Source organism: Meleagris gallopavo, chromosome 3, assembly GCF_905368555.1.
Source record: "Meleagris gallopavo chromosome 3, MGAL_WU_HG_1.1, whole genome shotgun sequence".
NCBI classification, from domain to species: domain Eukaryota; kingdom Metazoa; phylum Chordata; class Aves; order Galliformes; family Phasianidae; genus Meleagris; species Meleagris gallopavo.
This window is the reverse complement of record NC_139406.1, coordinates 76534909-76549417: the sequence shown is the minus strand read 5'-3', so window position 1 is coordinate 76549417 and position 14509 is coordinate 76534909. Positions and strand designations below refer to the sequence as shown.

At 36.0% G+C, this 14509-nt stretch overlaps 1 protein-coding gene across 1 annotated transcript in view; it reads left to right on the top strand.

Annotated features, from left to right (window-relative positions):
* Positions 1 to 1374: 1374 nt before the first annotated feature.
* ANGPT1 (angiopoietin 1) overlaps positions 1375 to 14509 on the top strand; it is a 159281-nt gene continuing 146146 nt past the window's right edge. The window contains exon 1 of the mRNA XM_085221571.1: positions 1375 to 2090. Coding sequence (XP_085077697.1) covers positions 1794 to 2090 — 297 coding nt within the window. The 5' untranslated portion in view covers positions 1375 to 1793. The remainder of the gene's footprint in view (positions 2091 to 14509) is intronic.

Genomic DNA, 14509 nt, shown 5'->3' with positions numbered 1-14509 from the left:
CAGAGGCAGAAAAAGAGGCAAAGGTGGACTGAGTAGTTCAGAGATGAAAGGATATTCTGATTTTGCTAACAGCAGCACTAGCATTGGTATTTTGCCATTTGCTTTGGCTTTCTTTTTTATTCTCTCTCTGTGTACTGGACTTAAAGACATTTTAAGGCAAACTAAGACCATCTCATTTATCTATTAGAGGAGATATTTTTTACTGATCTAAATGCAGCACTTCCTTTTCAAATGCAAGACAAAAAGCCTTCACCCCCAGTTTTGTGTAGAAAGAGGTTCTTCAGGAGCAGGATGGATGCTTGGCTGAATAACCCAGACAGTTCCTTCAGAATGAAGTTGTGATAGAGGTGAGATCTGTATGAGCACTGAGGATGCTTGCACTCTATATTCTTGCAGATAGACCTTGCAGGTAAAAATCTTGCCAGTGTTATTTTTCTTTTTTTAAGAAATGTGCTATTCCTATTTAGAAGATTACCAGCTTTCATGAGAAAAATTGTGCGAAGTGGCCTGCACAGGAGCTGGCTGACAGTTATGTAGCAATAGCAAATACTAGATCAGGAACTCAGATCCAAATTTCTCCAATATTGTCTAGAATATTTTGCTTTTGTTTTTGTGCATTCTGGATTTGTCTCTAGCAAATATAAGAGACATTATTTATGTATGACATAGTTTCTTGAATAGTTATCACAACCAATTTTTGAGGATGTTGCCCTGAGAATGTTTCTACTTTTTGTGAGATCCCTGCAGAACCCATGCAGACCTTTGCATGGGCAGAAGTGTTTTGCATGTGATAATTACACAGGGATACAGCAGACAGTCTGGAATAGGTCAGCCTCTCTACCTCGACATTTTATAATGACTTTAGAATCCAAAGAGAGATAATTATTTTCCTTCTGAATTTTCATTTTCTGTTGCTACTTGGCAGCCTTAATTTCATTCTGTCCCAGAAAGCACTCTCTTCAAACTCTGCTAAGGAAGTACAATTCCCTTAAAAAAGTAGCAAAAGTATGTGAGAGTTAAATGTAACTTTTTTCCCATAAGTGTCATTCTCCTGGCTAAGAATTCTTTAATAGATACTGAGCAGCGCAGAACTGAAAGTATTTTTAATTTCAGTGCTTTGTATATTTACAGAGGGATTACAACAAACTTCTACACTTTATCTACATTTTAATAGGTCAGTGTGAACATATGAAGTGTATTAAGGTGGACCGCCTCACTTATTAAACTTACGTAAATTCGTCAAAAGCCCTCAGCAATTGTGTGCAACAGGGGCTGGAAAGCCATGCACGATTGAGGTCATGCATCCAGCCAGTTTGTAAGATGATCCCTCTGTATGAGCCATCAGCCATCCTTAGCATAGGGGCGCACTCATACACGCATTCCTGTCAAGTCATCTTGTGAAAGGCTGCTTGCTTCCAGCTTGGCTTGAATGTGCAACCTTAATAAAACTCACTGAAGTCTGAGAGAAAATAGCAGTTCTGCTGCAGATAGTGTAGGGGAAAGAGACTGGGATATGCATATGCAGCTGACTAAAGCAGGCTACATGCTGGACTGTAACAGAGAGGAAACAATAAATCTTAACTACTATGCAATAAATATTCCCAATTTTAACTAAGGAAGTTATTCTCATAGTTAAAAGAAAATAACAATTTATCCAAGCTTGATTACCAAAGTGTGCTTTTCCAGTCCTTTTTTTTTTTTTTTCCTAGAAACTTTAAGAGAAATTAAGAAAAAAACTAAAGAAAGAGGAAGAAGAAGTTTTTCTAAGAGTGGGAAAGGAAAGTAATAGTAACATGTCAGTTTTCCTTTCCTTTGCTTTTCTGGCAGCACTCCTTGCTCATATAGGCTGTACCACTCAGCGCCGGGGTCCGGAAGCCAGTGGGAGAAGATTTAACCGGATTCAGCACGGGCAGTGCACCTATACTTTCATTCTGCCAGAACAGGACGGGAACTGTCGTGAAAGCACGACAGACCAGTACAACAGTAACGCTCTTCAGAGAGATGCTCCTCACGTGGAACAGGATTTCTCTTTCCAGAAACTGCAGCATCTGGAACATGTGATGGAAAACTATACGCAGTGGCTGCAAAAAGTAAGTGTTTCCTTTTTCATTTCTCACTCAGTGAGTGTTTGTTGGTGGTGGTTTTTTGTTTTGGTTTTTGTTTTTAATAGTGCTTGTGTAGTTCATAGTTTTCACGGGTTCTTTTGAGAACTGAGGTTTTATCTCATTTGTGCGTAGGAGGGAATCTTACAGCCAGAGTGCACTCTTCTAGGGGCATTGTTTTTGTGAACAGAATTTTTTTCACATCGCTGAAAGACGCAGTGTCTTAATGCTTTATCTTGAGAGAGAGGTGTTTTGTGAACTAGTGTATGCAAGAATCCACCAAAGATTCTAAGGACAGAGCTTACTAAGTAGCCCTATAATCTCTACTTACGGTTCACAGAGTCAGAGTAGATGTCATGCAGGATACCTGCTACTCTGACAGCAAAAGGGGACGTTCAAAATAATCAGCACTTATAGGCACTGTGTTAAGAATATCACTGCTTCTCCAGAAATAGATCCTGTAATAGTATTCCACCCAGTTAATTGCTGGAAAGAAAGAAAAAAGAACTTAGGCATTCACACTTCTAAATCATCACAGTAAAACTTTTCATTTGCATAGATTACAGCCTGTTTAATTTGTGTTTGTTCTTTCATGGAAAGGGAAAAATGAGCTGAAAGGCATTGTAGTAACTTAGCAGAAGTAATGCTTTTAAAGAATTCACACCAGAGATCTGAAATTCCACTAAACTTTTCAGTATTCAATGTATAAGCTGAAGTTTGGTCCAGAAAATACTTTAATGTGTAAATAAATACTCATGTGAACAGCCATCGTTCACCTTAACAGGATTACTCACTGCAGCACAATTACATACACTACAGTATCTTGTCCATGTTTTGGTAAAATGCCTTGGGAGAGCTGACAAGTAAAAATAAATAAATAGCAAAACAGCCTTTGTATCTTGTTACTTGTAAGGTTCCCATTCTTACTCTGACATTTTGACTTGTCAAAACTGAGAATATTGAGCAATTGGTGATGCAATTAGTCATGCAAAATGGCACAAGCATACTTCTGTATACATTCCTTTGATGGATACTTGATATAGCTGTAACACAAATTCATACAAAGAATGACAATCACTGAAAATCTAGCGAGGACTCTGCTAGGTAAGCTAAAGTTTCCCATTAGTATATTTATTGATAATTATCTCAATTGCAAGCTTTGGTTTGTCCAAACAGCATAAAAAACAGAAATTTGTTAAAAAACATAAACAACCCTCCCATCCTCCTATGTCTACTAAAATCTTTAGAAAGAATTTTCTGATCTCTTGATAAATTGTGCTTTTTCCATATCTGGCTCTAGAAAGAGAGAAACAAATTATCCAGTGAAACAAAATGTAACCAAGCTTTTCTTTTTAGAACGACTTTCTTCAGCTTTTAATAACTTGGTCTGCTTTGGGGAATATAGGGTTGGAATTGAGGGGGCGTCTTTTGTAGAGGAAAGCATTTCTTAAGAAATTATTTTGCTGTACCTTGGGAGGCTGAGGCAAGAACTGAGAGGAAAATTTGTATCTGTGTTTATGCACACATGATTTTACTTGAGCAAATTGCCTGCTGAATCATGCTTATGAGACTTCACTTATTCTGTGTTTGTCCACTAGAGACTGAACTAAGATCACTGTTTCACTGTGAACTGAACAGAAAGAAAAATGAGTCTCTGGAGTGCGAAAGTCTGAGTTAGGGTTAGTGCTCTCACACTTTGGAAGGAAGTGATTGAGCAGGTAGGAAACCCAGTGAAAGGGTTTTGTACTGAGGACTCTTTTCTTCTGCAGTGATTGAAAAACTGACAGTGGGCAGAGCCAGCCCCCGGATACTCCCAACCCCCACCCTCTGCTCCCAGGGCATTACGTGAAGCCAGCCTTGTGCACGTACCCCATGTGTCAGCTTGCTCTGCAATGAAAGGACCTGTTTCTCTGTGTGATGGAGTGCGGCTCACTCAGAACAAATGAGTCTGATGCAGCTCCATTATAGCATCTCTGAATACTGCATTTGCTTTGTTGCTCTTGCCATTACAAAGCATCTCAGCCATAACTCACTTCCTTTCAAAAGAAGCGTAATGCTTAAGTGTAAATTAATACCTTATGTAGATATCTTGTATCTCATTTTTATACTCTACTTTTGTTTCCCTTCCTTGACTTTTAATATCAGAAATTACTAGCTCTATGCTGGTAGCATTTTAGAGCGCACCTGCTATGAATAAAATAAAGATTAATTAATAGTTATAGATAGGTCTGCGACTGGAATTGAATAGTTATAGTAAGAAAGAATGTTCGTATTTCAGAATTTGAGATATATTCTGATATACATAAAGGAAATATATTTATTACACTATGTAATATATAGAACTGTCAATAGAATTGTACCAAAGCTATGTTTTGCAGCATGTATTATTTTCTTAGCAAAAATGCTAGCCTGCAATATTGAAAGAGAATTTGTTAAAATAGTTTGTGAAAGCAAGATTTGCTTAATAATTAAAGTAGTATTTTTTTTTTAATTATTCCATAATATTTACGCTAGCAGGTTTCTAGAAACTAGAAATTTTTGTTGTTCTTGTTGATTTAAATGGATTCCTATACTTTTGAACCCGGGAGTGCTTTTTTGATGACCTCCTAGCTTGATTGTAGATAAAAATGTGCTTTCTTGGGAAGCTGATTACAGACAACTAAGCCCCAGCCTTGTCCATTACCATTTGCATATCTGCAATCAGTATAAGTGGGATTGGCTGGCAAACTGGGGACGCAGCAAAACGCTCTGTACAGAAACTACTTAAAAGAAGATGATTTGGTAAATATTTTTAGAGGTCTTCCTAGAACTGTTTATTTTAATACCGGATAACTTTCCCCATTGTTTAAGCTTGAGTTTCATTTCTGCAATATGTTTATACTAATAATTCAAAACAAACAGTTCATCACATTTTCTTTCTTGCAGTAACTGACTGGCACACTTGATACTGTTTGGTATTTAACTGCAAAGTCCAAGCATTGCCAAAGAGGAGTTATATGAGTTATTATCATCATGTGTTGCTTGGGAAGTTTCCCTTAGCTTGGTGAAATTATGGTATCAATGGATCCAGTCCAGGCTATACAGATGAGTGTTTCATATACTCAGTCAACATAATGGCAATAATTTCTATTACCACATTAAGTGAGTTTTACATGATCCACTCATTCTTTTTTCTGATCCTTATCTAAACAAATACCATAAGTTTTTTAAAATGAATACTTCATAATTGTATACTACATGGAGCTAACACAGACACAGGAGCTTGAGTTGAATGTAGGCCACAATAAATCTGATTCACTAGTATAAAAATTTAGATTTCTTTTTCAATTATTTTCTCTGAAAAGTTGCTGGCAGTACAACACAGTGCAAATAGAGAAGATTCAGTTTGCTTCTCTTACCTTTCAAAGTGTTTGTGCTGTAAGAAATTATGAGCAGTTTTTTTTGGAGTGTCTGCATCTCTTTTATTGTCTACTTGTTTATTCTTAATATATTTTTTAGAAATTATTTGTTTTGCAGTATCATCTGTGCTCTCTGTTGACCACTGTATTTTGCCTATATAGCAATGCAAGTGCTCACTTGCATTTTAAATATCTACAAGGCAGTTAGAATTTGAGGAGTACCAGTCACTGTACAGAAGAAACTTCTAGAAAGACTGATGTACACGCACTGTGTGCTGTAGCTCCATCGGAAATCCATCTCCTTGCTAGTAAGGCCTAGCACTGCAGTGAAATAATAATAGAGAGTTCATGTGTGTGGAGTAGCTGGATTTGCCTTGGGTTTTATTTGATTTTTGGGAGTTGGGAAGATTGCTTACATTTCACTTTTTCTGTGAAGCTAGGAAAAATCGAGGCAGAGCTGGCCCCAAACTGGCCATGATCTAAAAGACTGCCATAATATATAAAAATAAACTATATAAATATATGAGAGGTCATAAAAATCAGTGTAAAATATTTTCACATAACCAATATAAACCAATATCGCCTAGTTGAACTATTACATGAAACAAATTAGTGAAGTTACTTACATAACATGTACTACTCAGTTAATAAATATATGTAAAAACTAGCCTTATGAAGTAAGAATTTGTTCATTGAAAATAACAGGCTCTAAGAAAATTCACAGCTGCTTCTAAAAAAAAAAATTACTCATCTCCAAAAAAGTATCTTGACCAGTGATATGCCTGCATTTCGAAAGCTTTATTTATCAAACTGCTGAGGACCTGGGGACATTTTGAGAAAAAGGAAACGCTTCACACATGAAAATGCCTGAAAACTTTATGTTACTGGGGAGTGGTATATTTGACAACAATTTTTTTAAGAGGCAGAAGAATCAAAGAAGTAGACTGAAGGCGAGTCTCACTTGTTGCCACATTTGGTAACAAATGATTTAAAACAGTAATTCCCATGCTTGGACAGAAGGTTTTATCTTAATGTGCAGTAGAACCTGACTATATTTATTTTTCAGTGATGACTGTTGTAATTAGGAACATTCTGGTAACAATAAAATGTTACATTCATTAGTCATAAGAACTGTCCAACCAACATGTCCTATGGGATATCTCATTTTGAGCACTGAGACCTTTTCTAGATTAAGCCGATATAAATGGCTTGTCAATCTGAGGGTGCTGAGAACTCATCTTTCCCATTCCCTTTTGTGGTTTGGAAGCTGTCTCTACTTTGGAGTGTTGGGTGCCTTGGAAAAAAAACTCTTTTCCCCATGTGGGAAAAGTGTAGAGCTGGGTATTTTAGTCTCAAACTTCTTGCCAAAGCCCAGAGATGAACAAGATAGGTTTTTCTTTCCTATGGGGAATCTCTCCACTTGGTGTCAGGAGACAGTAGCAAACCCAGAGGAAGAGCCAACCATCTTAGCCATCCTATGGTAGTCCCTACTTCTCTTCATGGACTGGGGAAATCTTGAGCAGCTCACTTCTTGATTTAAATGCCTCAGCGAGGTGGGATGGATTTAAGCTTAACTTTCTGTTCATGGCAGTAGTGTAGACTTCTCTTGTGCCTGCAAGGAAATCATAAACTTTATGTATTCCTGTTTCACTTTTCTGAGGCAGATATAGTACTACTACTAAATTTCACAAGGCTGCTGGGAGGCTTAATATACTATTTTTTGTGTTGCTTTTGGAGTCTTGCTTGTGGAAGACATTTTGTGCTATTAGCAGTTTGTAAATGACAGTAATCCTGTCAATGTTTAGAGAAAGTGATATGAGATCAGAAATCCTTTCAAAGGATATTTGTTTTAAAGTGTGGAGCTAATTTTTTTTATTTTTTTTTTAAAGTAATCGAATGCAGTGAATATGAATGTATTGTTAAGTGTGTTTTTCAGATTGCAGTTGAGTAAATGGATTATAGGTAAGATATATTCTGCTAATTGTGGGATTCATACTTATTGTTACAATATTCTTAAATCCTCTCCAGTAGCTGCTGCTCCATCTAGTGCTCATCTAAGGTGAATAGGATTGTAGTTCAGTCTTGTAAAGATCTTGAAAACCAGTGGGCAATAGACAGTTTTTCAGACCTATTGCTACCTATTTTGAATAAACCTCTTATCAAATCTGTGCTTTCTTATATGATTTATTGCAAGCATATCTGAAAGATGAAGATATTTAGCAACCTGTTTGTATTCCTCTCAACTTACTTTGCAGCTCAGTCCAGCTTTCGCTGTGTTTGCCTTGAGCTGCAAACAAAGAGCAAGTAAATGAAGACCTTCTAGAACTATCATGATTTTAGCTGTGCTGTTAACCTTATTTTCAGCACCAGCAGTTCAAGTGTTTTGAATAAACAGCTGCTGTCTGTAGAACTCTTCCCAGTAGCATGAGGATTTCCTCTCTTGTTAGAAAGTTGAAGTTTGATCAGGAAAAGGACATTGAAATAGTATCATATTTCATAAGAAGAGTTCTTTTTCTTATAAAACGAGCAGTACTTAAATAGAAGGTTATTCTTGTGTAACCACATGTGCATATTTTAGAAGTGTTGTGAAACACCAGAGTGTTGAATATTCAGTTGGAAGGGTAACTTAGAAATGCCATAAATTGTTGCACATCTGCACTGCATTTTCGTTAATGTTGATGCACAAAGATCAAACTTGGCTTTTCATAACCTTAGTTAGGAATCAGGTTAATCTAAATCAATGTAAGTCACTCATACACTGGCCTACTCGAAACTTTGCACCAGTTTATTTAACCCTTTAAAAAAATTAAGAAAGTTAAACTAGTGCAACATCTTTGTCTAAATGAGATCTAACTAGGGCTATGCTAAACATTTTGAAAGCATGTGGGCATAGACACTGAAAATATGACAGATATGGGGTCAGCTGGAGAGATGCCCGAGTTAAATTTCCATGCGTTTTTAAAAATGGTTTGCATTTGGGACTGGGAAAAAAAAAAAAAAAAAAAAAAAAATCTCTCTGAGGAAGTCATGTGGAAAATTAGTGTTCTAGTATACATTGTAGCTTCATGACTGAGGTAAGTTTCTTATGCTTCTTTGGATGCTTCTAGTAGTAGGAAAAATAAAACAAAACAAAAAACCCACAGCCAGTAAGTAAAGTGTTATAATTTGAGAACTATGCTAGTTGATAGTGGATTACATATGTCTTTAATAAGGTATTTTAAATGTATACTATGTGGTAGCACGTAGTAGTCATTCATATTATCTGTTATTAATTCCATTCTTAAAAGAGAAAGGAATAAGATGAAAATGCAGATGCTATTACTTGTAGATGGAAAATCTGTGTTGAAATCCTTTTCTAGTGTTCTGACTATTACCATTTCTGTACTTTATACTAATACCATTACTGCATTTTATACCTACTTATCTGATGTTGGAAGTTTTGTTTCAAAGCATTCTCCATAGCTATAATTTCTTTTTTTTTTTTTTTAAAGAGTAAAAGGTTAGTTTGTATTTGGTAGGGATCACTTAAAATTTAGGAAATTGCTAAATTCCTGCTTTGGATATCTGCTGAAACTGACCTGTAGGCTCAAAAAAAACCCTACCTAGAAGAGTAGATAGCAAGAGGTATTCCTGCATATTATTTGTGCAATAATTCAGTGTAAATGCGTCCTCATACTGTGCTGCCCATACATAATGTATGTGTGCACGCTTGCTCTTTCCATATTGTTACAACAATTTTTGTATATTCTGGAAAAAAATATTGGATCCTTATATCCCATATATGTTTCTGTCCATATATGCAAGGCAAACCTGGTTGTGCTTTGTGTCTTTAAAAAAAAGCTGATCAGAATGTGTGCATGGCATCTGCTTCTTTAATAGGACTTGGCATAACCATATAGTTCTAATTTTTCCTCACATCTTCTGGGAATTTTTATTTATCAGAGTAAATTCCTGCCATCTGGCTTATTTTGTCTGGTTGTCCTGTTGCAAATCATGCACCATGCTGCAAGGGGAAAACCAAAATCCACTTGTTCCACTTAGCAGACTAGCCTTCTGACTCTGTCCTGCCCAAGGATCTGTGTTCTGGCATTCTTTCTTCTCGCTCTGGACCAAAGAGGCAAACAAGCTTGAGAGATTTCCCTAGAGATAGGATCAACTCTGAACAGCTCTGCCAGGAAATTAAGGCAAGGCTAGATTGCTGTGGGAGAACACTGCAAAGAGAATAAGCAGAGTACCTTAGAAGGCAATTTTCCTCTTTTTGACAGCACAGCTTCTTTCACACTGCAGCATAAATGATCAGATTGGTACTAATCAATTTGGAACCCAAAAGCTATCTCCGTGACAGGCATATAATGCCATTTATAGAGTGATTCTGCCCCCTTTCAAAACCAATGGTTCCCTCAAAGGCTTTCTGTGCAAGATTTACTTGAAAGATACTATTTGTGTTATAAAACTTCTGTCTTCAGGTTCACATCATTTAGGAGGCCAGGCTTTTTTTTTCCTTTTCCTGGAGAGTTTACAGACAAAACCACTCCTGTCATTTGGATGCACCTTCCCACAATTTTAAATATTACAATAAAATATCAGCCATTCTCAAAGACTTTCTGGCCTTCGATATGGTAATTTTCCTCCCTGACTGTGGGTGAAAATACTCTGAATTCAATGTGTAGTTTAATATTTGACATTTAACATATTTCAAATTCTCTGAACACATTTTAAATATGCATAAAAATGAAAGCAGCAGTAGTAATATAATCTGCAAGAAGATTTTGCATTTACCTTTAAGATGATGAAAGACTTGTATGTCTTTTACACCATATTATTTATGAATGTTTTGAAGTTGTCAGCCTATGCTTATAAAAATTAATTTTTCTTTTTGGATCTCATCTACAATTAAAGTTTTGAACAATGCAGATCTAGGGAAAAATAATATTGTTAAATTTTGATCTTTTTTTTCTGAGCATTGTATTGAACAATTATTTTTCTTGGTTTAAACCACCTATGGTTGTACTTAATATACTAATTCTCACCGTCTTACATTCAGATTCAAATAATTGTAGTGATAACTGTCTTCTGGGAGTTTCAGTTTTCATGCAAAAATCTTGTCAGAAAATAGAGTAGATCCTTCTTTTAAAAATTTTTCTCATAATCCCAGTATGTAAATGTAAATAACAAGGAGCATAATAATATGGTCCTTCACAAACCTTCACAATCCTTTCAGTTTTCCATTCTAAGCCATAAGACTTTCGCAGGTAGGCAAGGACCTTCAGATAACCATCTCACTTCATAAAACTAATATTTTCTATGAAGAATCTCTCTGGGAATGGTTTGATATTTCTGAAATCTATCAGAAACACTTTATATAGCATGTGATTCTCTGAGATCACCAAAGAACTCAGTGAAGAATTATATAGTCTTTGAAATTTAGGCATTCACATGTAGATAAAAGTAGCCCAAGTGAGTATTTAGATTCACTGCCATTAAGTACTAAATATATTTATGGGCGTCATAGTTAAATATTTACCCTCTACAGTCTTAATTCATCAGGAAATTCCTGTGGCCTTCTAGGCCACATCAGCAAGTTAACACAGTGATGGGTAGCCCCCAAACCATGATGTATTTGGTGCTGTACCTGGAATTCTGAGGATCTGCTTAAAGGGAGAATTGCTCAAAGAAATGACTTAATTTCTTCCTGAATGAACTATTCCCCTTTTTTTCTTGGCTAAGACTTCATACTTCACTCTGTGTGTGACTTACCATAGTAGAGATAAATGGTTGAGGGCCACCTATCTTTCCTGCGTCACTTCTATCGTGTTAATGGGAAAGGCCATCAATGCTCTGGAAGAAAGTTTTTTTATGTTACTATTTTTGTAAGAAGGAGATATGGACTGCAAAATTCATTATCACTTTAGCCTGTTAACTAGAGAGGTGATGATTAAGGTTGTTTCTCTTAGCATTTTTCTTGAGTGATCCAGTCTGATTCTTTGGATTTTACAAGAATTCCCGCTGATTCACTACATGTGTATTCCTCTGACATTCTATGTCTCCAGTACAACTCAACTGTGTTGGCTCCTGGCTTCATGCCAGTTGCTTAAGAATCATTTTTACCTGTTTAGATCCTCACAAACCAAGTCTTGCTGAGAAAGCTGGCATTGTTTCACCCTCTGCTGTATTCTCTGAAACCAGCTTGTTAGCATCTGCATATCTGCCTCTGCATCTCACCTCTCTGACAAAATACTTGCACCTCATTTGACACAAATGTATTCTGCTCTAAAGACAAAATGTAATGCCTGGGTAAACCATGCAGTGTTAGAGATGTGTTTGTGGCTCAGGTAAGCCATACATTAAATATGAATGTATAAAACTTTTTCAATTGCTTTTTTATGACTTTGATATTTATGGCACAGGTAACTCCCAAAGAATTGAAGATGAACTTATAACTATGGACTATCACCTCTTGGAAAGGGTCATCTCAGGGAAAGTGTAAAGGATCTGAATTATCAGGTATCAGTGACAGAAAGATGGCAAGAGTTAACTCTGCAAAAGATTGTGAGAGCTAAATTTGAGATGACACTTCAGAACAAGAAGCCAGCATATTTGAGGTTGATAGAAGGATTCTTTAGAAGACTGATAGAAAAGGTGAAGGTTGCTGTTGTAATCCATAAATTGTTGTTCTGCTCAAGGTAACAACATGTCACCAAAGCACACAGTATAAGATAACTTTTCCTGTGATAGAAAAGGCTCAGAAAATTACTCTGGTGTACAGCATATTCTATGAAATACCTTGATGCAATGATGCTGCCAGTTATTTACTGGCTGTTTGGCTCTGTAACTATCATAATGCTATAAATTTCAGTATATATTTCAGTAATACAGTTGGCTTGAGAACTAAATCATCATAGCTGAGGAACATCTTAAATAAAACTTTTTTTTTTTTTTTGGAAATACAGAAGATGTCTTTCTAAACATAAGAAGAAAAAGGAATAAGAGACAAGGGAGATGGTCAACATCAAATTTTAAAGAGGAAATTGAAGTCTCCAAGTTTTGCTGGTTATTAAAGTATCTGAAATGCAGACTATCCCCAGCTTGCAGCTGAATAGAACCAGAATGCCATTTGTGGTAGTGTGTATGGTCACTAGTATGTTAATGGGAACACTCTCACTACTATCAATGAGAGCCTCAGAAGTAATGTTTGCAGTTGTTGCATTTATTTGACCATTAAGTGAAAAAAAGATGTACTAATATCAAACAAGCACCTGGGAGAATATGAGCTATAGGCCAGAAATACTAGAAAGTAATTTGCCCAAACTTGTCAAACTTGTATGTTTTGGCAAGAACTAAGGATTTGATCCTGAAAGCACCAAGAGTCCTATTTTGAGTTAATTGCAAATTTTCCAAGAAACATCGAGCACATGGGAAGTTTTACCCAAATTAAATAAAGTTTTCTTATCACTGTTGGAAGGTGTTATCACAAGCATTTATCTGTGTTTCAGTAACTCGACTTCAACAGGAAGTAGAAGTAAGTGGGAATTGCTCTGTTACTCTAAACTGCACACTCGTATTTGATGTATTTGAGTAAGTAGATGAGGACAGAAATTCTAGAAACTTCTAGAGTAGCTTTCCTATAAAAAACAGTAGCACAATAATCCAATGCATGAAGAAAGGGGGAATTACAGTTCTCTGTATGGTTCACTTAGAGGACTATATGACTTTAGGTGCTTTTTTCACTGGTGAAAGGTAGCCATGGTGGCACATGCCACAATACACCTGCACAAGCCATCAATACGTCTAAAAAATGTTTTTAGAGTAAACTTGTCAGTTATATAGGGAATTATTAAATAATTTATTTGAGTGTTTAAGCAATATATTTATATATTGTCTTTTGAAGTACAATGAATGGATGGATCAACACTAAAGAGTTATAAAATTAAACACAGACAGAAATGATTTGTCTGGAATATGGATCCATGAAGAAAGGATGCTTGATTATATTTCCCCCCTAAAACTAAACCAGCAAGCCAAAAATCCACCATTTTTTACCTTCTACCATACTGCCTCCCAGTGTTCTCTACACTATGAACCCTAGAAACAACAACAAAAATGCTTTTTGATCCAAGATTTAAAAAAAAAACAAACAAACAAAACAACTTTGCACTCCTACACATCTTGGAAACATTTAGTAATTTGGCCACTGACCCCATGGGGTATTTCCTAGAAGCAGAATTGAGCAAGACTGAAATTGTCACGCTGTTATGGGCATGAAGATATAACATGGATATTTCACTTGTAAAATATGAACCATAATGTGACATCCTTTCCTTTTTCATGCTTTTTTAAAGACTATTTCAATATTTTCATTTATTATTTCACTGCCAAGCTCTTGTGAAATTACAATAAAAAATATTTGGTCCATTGACATTAGAATTAACATTGGTCCTTTTTTTCTAGGCTATAATTCACCACAATGGAACACTGGAAATGTGTTTCAGGATAAACTTTCCGTTTGTATCCTTAATTTTCAAGCTGACTGCCTTCAGTGTTAGTTATGTCAGTGTGGTTTTGAATGCTGTCATGTTTTTAGTTCCATAATAAAGTCATTCTGAAAGGCTATAAGCAAGTTGCAGTATTATTTTTAGATTACTCATAATGCAATGCAAGCTTTATATTGTGAGACAGCTCCACATCCTAAGTCAGAATTGCTTGGTGATTTTTCTAAGAGTGGATATTAAATTTGTTTTTGTTTCTATCAGACTTTGTCTGGTATTGCTATCACATGTTTCCCAGGTGTTGCTGCCATTAGCCCTTTACCAAAAAGTATGACTAGAAAAAACAATAATATCCCATGGGAATATAAACCCAGAGGAGGCTTTCAACACATTCCACAAAATCAAACCATTATCATTAAGTAGCCTCGAGAGAACTAGAAACTGGAAAAAAAAGGTCTCTTGAATCTCACCCAGAGTGTGATGTTAATGAGTTACTGTGCTTCTTGGCCTGACGCTGCTCAGA